The 14,439-nt window shown below is 30.3% G+C and overlaps 1 protein-coding gene across 1 annotated transcript in view; it reads right to left on the bottom strand.

The window, feature by feature from the left end:
• The window catches only part of Rtca (RNA 3'-terminal phosphate cyclase), a 57,928-nt gene that overhangs the window by 12,358 nt on the left and 31,131 nt on the right, over positions 1-14,439 (bottom strand). The window contains exons 4-7 of the mRNA XM_075360907.1: positions 14,029-14,152; positions 2,429-2,487; positions 1,506-1,653; positions 479-603 (exon numbers count right to left, since the gene is read on the bottom strand). Coding sequence (XP_075217022.1) covers positions 479-603; positions 1,506-1,653; positions 2,429-2,487; positions 14,029-14,152 — 456 coding nt within the window. The remainder of the gene's footprint in view (positions 1-478; positions 604-1,505; positions 1,654-2,428; positions 2,488-14,028; positions 14,153-14,439) is intronic.

The following is a 14,439-nucleotide window of genomic DNA, read 5'->3' on the forward strand; positions in this document are numbered from 1 at the left end:
CAACCTGCAACTTACTTTTAGTATATCGGTTACATGCTTTTATAAGTTTAATTAAGATTAATTCCTTAATCAGGGGTTTTAATTTTTTCACAGCAAACATCACAATTCGAGATCCACCTATGCAGCAATTATAACATGCAGGATGTAGAAACATTTCATAAATGGTTCTTCACAAATCCTGTACTTAATGCTAAGTTGCATTATGAACACCACAAACACATTACAGAATTTTTTGATTTCTTTCATCATTTTTTACTTGATTTTATGCTTGAGTACATAAGAATGAGAACATTTTTTAAACTTAATAATAATAACTACAATACTCTAATTAAGTTATAGTTTATAAGAATTTTCATAATATATTTTATTGATAAAACAAAGTAACTGAGTAATTTTAAGGGTGAATAATATAACTTTTTATCACATCAGTGCCATATTACAAAAAACATTGAAATAATATTTTTAAAAAATTATCTACCAAATTCCAGTCCCAATTCCAACAGCATCCTCAGGTTTCTCCTTTACACGTTTGATATTAAGTGGTATACCTGGCACAATAGGCCTCAGTCTTTGTTCTGCTGAGCTGGCCATTTTTTCCATTATCTAAAATCATTATAAAAAAAGCCAAACAAAAGTAAGAAACTATTAAAATCAAAAAATTCATATAAGTAAGACTGAAAAAGTGTACATAAATAACTCATTGCCATACTGAAATAAAATGTGCCAATAGCAGAACTGTTGCTTTGCATAAGCATGGTCATTTGTATTGATGTCAAAAATTCTCAGCATTGATTAGAATATTACAGTAAACTTATAGTACAATCAAAAAGCTACTGACACAAAAACCTTCAATAAAATAAAATAAAGAATAAATAAAAAAAAGATGTTTACTAAAAGCACAATAAAATATAATACTTCCTTTATTCAAACAATCCTGTCATTCATTCATGGTTTCATTCACAATTACATAATTAGAGCATTTTCTCATGTATTCTATTAATCACTGCAACAGATATATTTTAAAAAACTTGTTTCAAATTTTATAAAAATTTATCAGTAGCCAAATATTTATTTCAATTTAATTTTTTTACACTAAAAATGTGATTGTGACATCATTTACTAAAGCTTGTCTTAAATTACGGTCAGGATTTCCTCACTATACACAAAATACATTTAAGCATATTAAAACCACTAATATCAAAACCTCAATATCATCATAAAAAGATATACTTTCATTAATGAATAAAGACAAATAAATACATATTGGGTTCAAGATAATTAACCATTAATATATTTATATATTTGTCTTTACCAAATTATTTTCTAGTGTCCGTAAACATATTAACTACAATACTAATTAAAAAAAATTTTTGAATCTAAATGTGCACTGCATGATTCTTATTAAACAAGTTATAAAATTCTTTTTAAATTATAAGAGAAATATTGTGTTAGATAACCAAACACTTCTTTTTACAGGAATAAAATAGAAATGATATTAAGTTTACCTTCATAAGGAATTCACCACTTCCTGCAACGTAAGATACACCCCAAATTTGTTGAACAGATCCTCCATCAGTCATATTAACTGATTTTAATGATTTTACTGGTGTAACAGTAATTTTAACTTCACCACCACCTTTAGGATAGAAACCCCTAACAAAAAAATGACAAAAAAAAATTATTCAAAAAATAAAAACCATTACATATTAATTTCAAACAGCACACTGAATTATCATTATCTTGAAAGACTAATCCAGCACAGTGAGCTGGTTCACGATATTCAACAATAAAGTTGGATTCTTGGTTTTAATTTGTTACAGACTAGTGAAATCAAAATCTCACTTCATATTGTAAAAAAATTTCAAGATTACATTTCTCTTTTTTTGTCTTCAGTCATTTGACTGGTTTGATGCAGCTCTGAAAGATTCATTATCTAGAGCTATACATTTCATTTCAGTATACCCCCTACATCCTACATCCCTAACAATTTCTTTATTCCAAACATTGCCAGCCTGCACAATTTTTCCCTTCTACCTGTCCCTCCAATAATAAAGCAACTATTCCAGGATGCCTTAATAAGTGGCCTATAAGTCTGTCTCTTCTTTTAACTGTACTTTTCCAAATGGTTCTTTGCCTGTATCTCAATGATTCAAGGAGAATGAAGAATTGAAAAACTCTGTGCAAAGATGGCTATAATCCCAGGGGGCAGAATTTTATGCAGTGAGTTTGAAAAGCTTATTTTATGATATCAAAAGTGTTCGGAGTGAAATGGTGACTATGTAGAAAAATAAAGTATACATATAAGTATTTGAAACAATTCTATCATACTTCCAACTATTCTCGTTTTGCCATCAATCGGCCATTACTTTTGAACTGCACCTTATATATAGACAGAAAAACCACATTAATTAAAATTATGAAAACATACCTTCTTACTAACTGATGATCAAAAGACCCACCAAATCTTTTAAGGACTGACTTGAAAACCTACGAAAAATACAAAAGCCATTTTAAGTAATAATTATTACCACCAAGAAACAAAAAATATATAAATTCATAAATATTTTTTTTAAAATCATCTTATAAATGTAAAATTACAAAAAAAACAGCCATCAATTAAATTAATGATATAATTAATAATGTATGTCAGCTTCAATATGCCTGTGCAAAGCCATAGATAGCAGCAATTTCTTCATTTGTCACTTTTCTCATGCCCAACTGCAAACAAGATAATGCCACCCAAGAATAATAATTGCCATTGAATTATTATTCTGTGATATTACAATACCCTGGTTAAAATCCAATTTACTGAACCATATTCCAGTTAATTAATCCACAGCACACACACACACACCTACATACATAATGCTGATTTCTGCGTAAACTCTGCAATTAAAATCCGCTAAACAAATTACACAAGCTGATTAAACTAAGTGCCTCTCAAGGATTTTCTGTACAAAGATGTTTTCTATTTTCCTTCACTTACACTATTTTCATAGTGGCTTAAAACACTAGTGCAATAAGACAGATTTTTATAATTTTATGATTCATTTGTTATTTATTCTGAACTAATATTTATCACAATAAAAATAAGTTAATGTTTTTAACTTTCTGTAAAAAGTTTTTATTTCAGAAATATAAGAAATTGAGATTTTATGTTGTACAAACAATAAAATAATAACTTTTTACTGAAATAATATCATTAAGAGCAAATATGAGGGATGATGTTTAATACTTAACAAGACAAACTGATGTAGAGAAAAAATGATTAATTCAATGACAATGAAACTTACACTTCTTTTCAATATAGTCTCCAGCAAAATTTAAACACTTGTCCCATTGTTCTGTGAGCTTTCTGATTTCTGCAACACACAAGTTTTTACCTTGCTGTTTTAACAATTTGTGTACCACTTATTTGACCACTTCACTGTTGTCAAACTTCTTGTCGCATAAAAAGTCTTTGATCTCGCCTAATAAATGAAAATCAGATGGGGTGAGATCAGGGCTATAAGGACAATACCACCCAACTCAACTTCTCAAGCATATCTCCTGTTCTCTGAGCAAAGTGGGAGAAAACACATTATCATGCAAAAGAATCACACCTTTTGAGAGAACGCCCTGATGTTTGCAACGTATCGCAGATCTCACTTTCTGTTGGAGCATGTTAGAATAGTAGTCACTGTACATGCTACACTGTTTATTATAATTACTAAAAATTGGAACTTGCGAATCCCAGAGACCTTCAACATCACTTTTCCGGCTGAGGTGTGAGTTTTGAAACGTTTTTGGTGGGTAACTTCAGATGTTTCCACTCAAGACTTTGCCATTTGGATTTGGGCTCGCAATTGTGTATCCACATTTTATCATAGGCTATCATATATACAATCCAGAAAGTCATTACTATCTGCTCCAAACTGTTCTCTGAGCTGTGAACAAATGCAAATCCGGGTGACTTTATGGGCTTAAGTCCGTAAAGGGGATGGGTCTCGGTTCCATCTTCAACACATTTGCGATAATTCAGCACGTCATGAATGACTGAATGCGTGGTTCCAACACTAATATTACACAGACTAGCAATTTTAGAAATTTTGATTTGCTTGTTTTCGCAAATAAGCTAATTTATGTGGTTTTGCAGTGCAGTAGTTGAAACTTTAACTGGTCTTCCAGAGCAATGGAGATCAGTCACACTTGTTCTGCCCGAATTAAATGCAGCTGTTCCACCTGCTTATAAATGTTACTGCAGTTTAAATACATACTGTTTTAACACTGAAAAAATTTCTGCCAGTTTCACACCTTCTGATACCAAAATCTTATCACTGAACATTGTTCTTCCAGCATACATGTTTTAAGCGAAGCTGACATTCTGAAATCGACATCAGTCTGAAGAGGTTATGTTTAGATTAATTATGATCGAACAGCTGATTAAATGTCTTCCCAAGGTTGCCAATTCAACCTTGAAAAAGTTTCATTGTCATTGAAAGAACTATTTTTTCTTTACATCAATTTGTCTCGTTAATTACTGAACATCCCTCGTACTCTAGAAAATCTTATAGAGATGAAAAATTAAACAAGCACATTTTGATTATTAAACAATCTGTCGGTAGATATAAGGATAATTTTTGATCCTCAAAAAACAATGTAAAGTAAGCTTAAATGTAAACTAACTAAACTTCCCTCTTGAACCAGACATGATCCCTTAATACAACATGTTAGTTATATTGAGTCATTTAAAGATTATTTCCACTTCAGATTTTGTTGTTTGAAAGACATACTGTTTTCAAGGTCCGATCGGTCACGAAATAAAAACCCGCAGAAAAATCAGATGAACCTTTGCACATATGTGTTGCGCAGCATCTCTAGTATGGCCTTCAATCACTCTGTGTCACTTCGTTTAGTTCTGAACACGCAGCTAGCATGTAAACATGTCTACAATAGCATCTCCCGCCAAGTGTGAAGTGCATGCGGTAATTCGAGTTCTTCAGGCTGAAGGGTGTAATGTAGCTGAAATTCATCAACGAATAAGTAATGTGTACAGTGAAATTTCAATGAGTGACAGCAAAGTCCGACAATGGTGCAGGAACTTTAAAGCAGGACGTGCAGATGTTCATGATGTAGGTGGTCAGGGAAGGAAAGTAGTGTCAACCGATGATCTCGTTGAGAGAGTGGATGAGGCAATTCGAAAAAATCATCGGTTCAAAATTTCTGTACGATTCGTTTCCTAAAATTTCAAGGTCAGCTCTCTACACCATTGTGAGTGGGAGACTTCAGTACCGCAAACTGTGTGCGAGATGGGTTCCAAAAACACAGGTGGTTCCGTTCTATGACGAGGGTATTGGAAAGTTGGTACCACCCAACGGCAAATGTCTAAATTGGAGTGGCGACTATATAGAGAAATAGCATAAAATTATGTAAGTACTTGTTACAAATAAAAATTTTTTTATTTTCACTGTGGTTTTAATTTCGTGACCGATCGGACCTTGAAAAATAATAACCCTCTTATATACATTATATTTACCACTGTATAAAATTTTATATAATGTCATTTATAAAATTCAATACAAACTGAAAATGCGGGATCCTGTGAAAATCGATTACACTGGTCAAAATCTGGTATGATTTTTGTCTCACGAGTACAAATAGCTGTACTTAACGCAGTTTTTTTAACCTGTTTTCAAATATGTATTCGGAATTTCTCCATCACATAGTTTTTTTGTTATTTTAACTTTTTTTAATTTGTCTACGTCAAGTAAAAGCTCCTAAGGCATTGTAAATGTGATGGAACCAAATGAGCTAACTCAAAGGGTAGCATTGCTACTGTTGTTCACATGTATATAGATATGTACAAACGTGATCTAGTGTAGCATACATTCATCAGAGCGATGCCAGTTGTGAGATAGTAGTGAACCAGTAAACACATCATTGTGAGTGCTTTGTGTGTCTGAATTATTGTGTATTACATATTTACAACTTTATTTCTTTTAATTAATCGTTAGTTACAAAATGTCTAGAGTTTGTCTAAATCATTCTAACAATTTTTTTATGCATGTGGTGAAATTGACACTCAAGTCCCAAAGATGAAACCTTACTCCATTAGTGAAAAGGTGTATGAACTTTATTTTCAGTGTAAAGTTGGGAATCAAACAAGGGCCTGGGCCCCGCATATCTGTTGTTTATTGTGTTCTAGGCTTCTCACTGCATGGAAAAAAGACACACGCCACATACAATTTGCTCTCCATATGATTTGGAGGAAACCCAAAGATCACTCTTCTGCTTAACAAACATTAAAGGGATTGCATCAAAATCAAAACATACAGTGGTGTACCCTAACTTGCAATCTGCAATGAGACCAGTTCCACACTGTGAAGAATTGCCCATACCAAAGTCTCCAGAACATGTGACATTAGATGAAGAGAGCTGAGTCTAATGGAAGTAAGAAAGAAAACAGATTATGGTGATAGAAATTTTGAATAAAGCATTTCATCTCAGCCTCATTTACTGACTCAAGAAAATCTTAATCTCATACCAAGATTTGAAGTTATCCAAAAAACACTCTGAAATGCTTGCTTCCTAGCTAAAAGGATAGAATCTTCTTAAAAAATTACAAAGATATGTACTTATTGTAATCATCATTCTGAATTTAAAAACAATTTTTCTGAAGAAAATGGTTCAGTGTTTTGTAATGAAATTTCTTCTATTATGGAGACACTTTGCAATGAACATAACCAAACAGAATGGCACTTGTTCATTGATTCCTCTAAAGATAGTTTAAAAGCCGTGCTTCTGCAAAACGGTAATAAATTCCCATCAGTACCTGTGATTCACTCTGCTAGTATGAAAGAAAAATATGAAAACTTTAAATTTATGTTAGAAAAGCTTCAATATACAGTGTATGAATGGAATGTTTGTGTTGATATGAAGGTAACTGCATTTATTTTTGATCTGCAGCTTAGTTACACAAAGTACTATAGTTTTTCATATGAATGGGATAGTAGGGACAGAAAACACCATATCATTAGAAAATAATGGCCTAAATGCAAATCACTCATTCCTGAACAGAAAAATGTGAAACATGACCCATTGTGCAATCCTAAAAATGTTTATCTACCTCCATTTTATATCAAACTAGCATTAATGAAGAATTTGGTCAGGCCATGGACAGTACTCCTGGTTTCATGTACGGCTACTATAACAGAAGTTTCCTACAATTAGTGATACAAAAATTAAAGAAGCAATATTTGTAGGTCCATAAATACAATCAGAAATGCATGATGAAAAGTTTGAGGAACTATTGAATCCACTGGAGAAAGCCGCTTGGTAAGCATTCAAAAATGTTACAGAGTTTTTTTGGAAATCAAAAGGCGGAAAATTACCATGATATTGTCAATGATCTTATGACATCTTATAAAAATTTGGTAGTAATATGTCCTTAAAAGTACACTTCCTGCACTCGCACCTAGACTTCTTCCCAGAAAATCTTGGCGCAGTGATCGATGAACACTGGGAATACTTTCACAGGAGATTTCAGCTATGTAAGAGAGGCAAATGGGATCCTTATATGCTGGCCAATTATTGTTGGATCATCAAAAGGAATACTCCACAGGTGAAATGAAGCAGAAAATTATCATTTCTTGCTTTCTAGGCAAGTCAAATGTTTGAATATTGTGTAGTTAAGAATGCAGAAAGTATTAAAATGTTTGAAATTATAAATGCCTGTCTCTCAGAAACTGTACGTGATGGGGAAAAACCGATATCATATTTGAATTCAGGAGAAAAATTACTACCACAATCACAGATTTTTTTCCCAGAGACAAAAAAAAATTCTTTTTTGTTCCCCAATGTAATTGAAATTAATATGGTAAGTATAACTTAAGTAATTACTGTGTTTTGTATAAAACACAACAATATATTACATTTTATTACTTTCCTGAAATCAATATTTTTAATTCATATTATTCCTCTGTAATGTTAGATTATATTGAGTAAACCATCTAGTACAGAGTAATGAGATATCACATTTCATGCCTTAATTTTTCATCAAAGTACTTTCGTGAGATTCTGCGCCCTTAGTCATGATTGAAATGCAGGATTCCAGGGAAGTACTTGCATGAAAAATTAAGGTAAGATATGTCTTACCTCAATATTCTGTACTAGGTGTTTTATTTAATAGGACTTAAATATAATTTAACAGTAGAGAGGAATAATATGAATCTTAAGATAAATTTCAGTAAAGTGATATATACTGTGTGTGTGTATATATATATATATATATTGCTCTATGGATTATATTTTTATCAATTTTTTTTTTGTATATTCAAGGAGTGTTGTACATATTTAATTATACCAGGTGTCTGGGAATTATCTTTAAGTTTAATATCCTATTAAGAGAAACGTAATATTCCAATTAATGAATGGTTGGGGAGCTCTCTCTTTAATAAGTAACTTCTCCCTCGGGAAATACTAGATAGTGCTGTGGTTGCATAAGTAACTGCATATGTCAATCACCATGAATCCACAAATGAAAGCAAAATGTGTAGAATGGTTTATTGGAACAAAATCAGGCACATAGCTTCGACCCAATTTTAAAACTCTACAACTTAGAGCCACTCTCTAGAACAATATTTGTTCATGGTATGATAAAAATTGAAAGAAACTGGCAGAGTTGAATATAAGAACGGTGCAGGCAGGCTTAAAATATAAGATGAAAAAATTGACATCAATTGTCAGTCTTTTGTTTGCAGCCCTGGTAAGTCAACTTGGAGTACAGTGTGCAAGTTAAATCTTTCACGATCTATTACTCACAATGTTTCAAAGAAACAATTAAAGTTTTGTCCTTATAAACAGCAAATATTGCAGCACATTACACCATAAGGTCTCACAGCTAGAAAGGAATTTTCTGCAGAAATGACTGAAAGAATTGAAAATGCTGATTGTCACCTTAAAAAAGTTATATTCTCAGATCAGACTACATTTTTATCAGTGAACCCACATGTTGAACTTGACCATATTAAACGTAGCCCAAAAATTAATGTTTGGTGCAGACTACTTCACAATCGTCTGATTGGACGGTAGTTAACACAAATATCTATCGGGACTTTTTAGAAGAGTTTGTTTACCCTAAGCTTGAAGAGTTATAACCCAAAATAATATTCCAACAAGTTGGAACGCCACCACATTGGGGTTTGTGTGAATCCCTCAACAACACATACTGGATTGATTGTGATGGACCCATTGCTGGGCCACTTAGATCACCGAAGTTTCCCATGGTGTTTCATCAAGGATAACGTAAACAAAACTTGTGTAGTGACTATTGATTGCCGTAAGGGGAGGATTGTTAACGCATTTGAACTCATAGACTAGATACGTTTCAACGAACATGGCATGAAATTGATCACTGGTTGAATATTTTGGGAATTATTAATGGTGTACACATTGAATGTGTAAAAAAAATAAACATAATAATAAAACATCATGCATATGCATAATTATTATGTACTATTATATTTTCAAAACGTTGAATATATATTTCTGATAATATCCGATAAAGGTGAATCCATGGCCAGACCTTCAGTCTGAAGGTAAAATTTACCTTCAAATTCAAACTAATTTTGCACACATGTACTCCACATTATAATAATTATGTTATTCACATTCACATAATTTTCTTTTTTATTAACAAGATAATTTTTACTTCCTTGTACAAAGTAAACGATTCATTATGACTGCGAAAAATTTCGGTTATCAGATTTCAATGGCCATAGAATGTTGAAATTTTGGATTTACGACTGATTTAGTTATGTACCTCCTCTTTTGATTGCAATTGACTGAACCAAAGTATCCAAAAAAAGTTCAAAATAAAAAAAAATTTACATTTTGAACTTTTTCTTAACTGCCATAATAAATCTTCATTAAGAGTTTTACAGTGATCTATCACAAGTGGTACTATTTTCACTGGTTCCAGAGTTACAGCCAAATAAAAGTTTAATTAATGATTTATTTGGATCTTACAAGGGGAAAGCACATCAGTTCAAATTAGACTTAATTTCTTTTTTTTATATTTAAATATATTGATTTAATAATAATTAAAATGATTGATTGTAAAAACGTTTTACAATGTATAATAATTGAATAATAACAATAAAAAAAAAAATAAAAGTTATTAGTGAAAAAAACTGTACGTACTCATTTAAAAAAATGTATATGTGTATTTAATTTAATAGGCATACAAAGAAGTCTTGTGGTGCCCACAACAGATTTTTTAAAATTATATCTTCAGTTTCATTTACGGGTATATTTGTAAACATATTTTGTAAATTATTTTTATTATACGGTAGGTTTATTTTATTTCTTAAAATTTTATCCATTACCTTGGCTGTGTAATATATGATGGTGCAGTTTTAAAATTAATAAGCAGTTGCAATGGAAAATTAGGTTTATGAATTTTTGCTAATCCTGTTATAATTTTGGAGCAGCCAACGTTATAACTTTGGAGATTGTATAATATTCAATAATTGTTTTTGTAATTTTTAGTATTTATTTGTTGGGGTTTTTATGTCGGTAAAATTATTATCCATAATATATTTATTCATATTTTCAATATAATTATTTTTATGTATAATGACAGGTATGTTGGTTTAATAAGAATATGTTATCTGCGCAAATTGTTTATCAAGGTATGTTTTAATGTTAATATGTCTCCAGTTTATAAATAATTCTTGGTATATTTATGACTTTTTCTACCACATGTAATGCATTTCATATTTCTGATATTTTTTGTTGTATTATTTGCAATTTCATTTATTTTTTTATCTTGTACTAGTAATTTATGCATATTAATTTCATTTTTAACTATAGTTCTTTTTGTGGTATCATTATTAATATGATTATCATCAAAATAATATCATTATCATCAAAACATTATCATCTAATATACATTTATTAGAATTGCAAATAATCTCTTCACTATTTCAGTTAATGTGCTAAATTAGTTAAATTCACAAATTATTATCATAATTATGTTTATCATTATTATATTTGTTTCTTAACAACATTAATCTTCTTATTACAGGATATTAAAAACATATATAATTTTTTTTCTTTTTTTTTAATTCTGTTTTTATGTTTATAGTAATAGAACTTGATTTCATCTGTAAAATACTCATTTATGGTAATACATGAACTACCATACATATGATGATACATTAGTACAATCATGATAGGTATAATGAACATGATGAACACATGATTATGTCTTAATACAAACTATAAAATATTCCCACAAAGAAATTTATACAATCAAATAGACATAAAATAAATTTTTATTTTATTTTATTTATAAAGGGCAGTTATTTAGTTAAAATTATGAAAAATGTTTCTAACAGAGTTGCTTCATATTTCATACCTTTAATTTTTCTTTACTTAAAATGTTATACGAATACTGTATAAGCAAATTATGAAAAGCTTGTTTTTAAACAGGGGAGAGGTGTAGTGTTTTATTTAAAGCTACAGTGAAGTTGTATTTAAAAAAAATCTGAAGTAACCAGTACTATCGCAAAATTTTTATGTTTTGTTTAAACACAGCATAAATAGTAAAATAAAAGTTATCATTAGATGAGAAATACCTTTCTCTAAATACCTGTTATAATGTAGATTTCTGTTATGAATAAAACAAACTGCCCTTATATTTTCCATTACAATTGGTACCACTACTATTGTGTCAGCTCTGAAAAGACAGAACTGTGAATAATGTATTTTATTTGTTGAGGGCTCAATAATTAAATTTTTGTTAATTGAAATCCCTTCCAATTTTCAAAACTAAAGAGTATATGAGGGGAAAAGGAAGGTCTCTCACTTTTTATAGGTACTTAAAAATAAAATTTGTAAAAACTTTCAACATTACTGCTCTTTAAAAAACTCTTCATATCTCAGAATTTCAATTTTTTTTAATGACATTGCTGAGAAACGTAGAATTTTGAGCTCAAAATTTTAATTCAACAAGATTCTTACTACTACCAGAAGCACAACAGAATATATAGAACTCCAACATTTCAATATTTTAAATTAATGAAAGCTAAGTATTTTAAATTAAAAATATCTGAACCACTGTAACACAAGATTGGGCTTCTTTTTGCTCTTAAAGGCAGAAAAGAGTTTTGAAAATAAATAATTTCAATATCACAATATTTATATTAAATGATTTGAGGCTGTTACAGGGCCAGAATATAAAATGACAAAGGTCTCAAAACCCTTAGATAACCTTTTGTTTTTTAATTGTCATTTAAAACATAACATGTGCTGAAAATAAACAAAAAAATTCTTATGAAAAAAATTTTTTTTTTCTTACTTTAAGAGGGCTAGAGGGTTAAGCTGTCTAGGGGTCAAAGCACCTAAATCATAAACTGTAAAACAGAATAAATCTTTTTTTGCCAGACTCTAGAAGCAAAGCTTCTTATACAGAATAATTACAAAATGTATATTTCAATTTGTGTTAAAAGTAATTGAGCTAAGGAAGGTAAAAAAAACCTGAGGAAAAAGAGGTTTGAAAACTCTTTTCACAATACAATTTTTTTTTACTTTTTCATGAAAATACAACACAATTTGATAAAAGAAACCAACATCATATTATTAACCTATTAGAATGGCCTTTGAGGGCAAAATATGCAATGAAAAACAAAAACATTTTGAAATCACAGTATTTACTTTTTATTTTTTAAGGGGGCTACAAAGACTGAATGATAAATAATCTCACTATTAAGTTTCATACTTGTTCTCTAAAGATAACAATTTTGAAAAAGAAGTTTGAATATCACAATATTTTTAATTTTCATTAATTTAATCACATTCTGGAAGGTTGTAACTATAAAATGAGTGGAGAAAAGTTTCTCAGCAAATTTTTCCAACAATTGCAAACTGTTAGGGCAGGAGTGTGAAATAAAGTATTATCATGCAAAAGCACAACTACACTGAACAATAAGTCACATCTTTTGTTTTGAATTACTGCCTAATTTTTTGGACAAATATGGCTTGCTTGCATGTCTTTGTCTTGGAGATGAATTATCACCACTGTATTGATTGCCGTTTGACTCATCACTTTGGAAATCCAGGTCTATCACCTTTATAAGATAGTCAAATAGCATCAATTTATTTTCAAGACACTGCAAATGATTCTGAGCTGAAGCGAGATATTTCTGCGTTTGTGTATCCACTAAAATTCAGCACCCACCTCACACCCAATTTTTTGTTAACTACATTTCTTCAACATAATGTTGTTTATAACTAAGTGTGAAATATCCGGATACTGAATAAACAATTTTAAATCATAAACAGACTGCCATGAAACCTTCGGAACTAACTCATCTGATGTCATCTCTGTTGTGCAATTGCTACCTACACTTTTCTTTCTTCTTCTAAATATTTCTTTTTGTACATCTAGTTTTATATATATATATCACTCATTTTTCTCTTTGTATCCATAGGATTCTTCCTCTTTAATGATTCTTGTTTGTTTTAAAAACAAAGAAACTGTACGTACTATTCAAATGTTAGATGAACCATCTAACCATTTTAAATGGTATCTTTGTGGCTAAATACTTCTTTTGAGACACAGCTCCTGACAGTTCATTCAGCTCCATAGAGCTTACATAGCTCTTGGCGGTTCACTCAGCTCCATATGGCTCACTTGGCTTCATCCAAGCTATAAAAACTGGCTCCGCACTAGAATTAAGTCTAATAGTGTTCAAGTCAGACTCTACTCATCCTTTGAAGACTCGTTTGTATTTGTTACAATGTATGATTAATTTAATAATGATATTTTAATTGCATAATCAAGATTATAATAAATATAATTTATATGATAATTGAAGTAGAGCTTTTTATTTATGTAAATGAACCAAGCGAATAATCAAATATTTAAAATAATTAAACCTAATCGAAGTACTTCAAGGCAGCAATTATTTCAAACAACTACTTTGAATTTGATGCTTCAATTACTGGAAAAACAATTTTCTAGATTCAAAATTTTAATATACATACTGTAACAGTATGGTCAATTGGTGGCGCCATATCAGCATTTGTACCACCAAGCAACTGCAGTGTTGTCTGACCTGAACTGAATAAAGCACACGGCAATGCTACTTGAACCATTAAACAGATGCTCCTAAACAAACAAAAACCTAAATTAGAATAAACTCCAATACACACAGTAAATTAAAAATGATAACCTAATGTCAGTATTACCTTATAGTTTCATTTAGCTACACAAATAAATAAAAAAATCACATGCTCACAAACATAGTAATTATGTTTAGGTGGTAGCACTACTAGATTAATAGAATTTTTAATTTCTTCTAATTCATGAATAAAAAGATACTTGAAAATAATTTCTATAAACATAATTGTTTCTTAACATTTATTAATATGAATTAATTTTTTACATGAATTCAT

The sequence above is a fragment of the Lycorma delicatula genome, chromosome 3 (assembly GCF_047948215.1).
Source record: "Lycorma delicatula isolate Av1 chromosome 3, ASM4794821v1, whole genome shotgun sequence".
NCBI classification, from domain to species: Eukaryota; Metazoa; Arthropoda; class Insecta; order Hemiptera; family Fulgoridae; genus Lycorma; species Lycorma delicatula.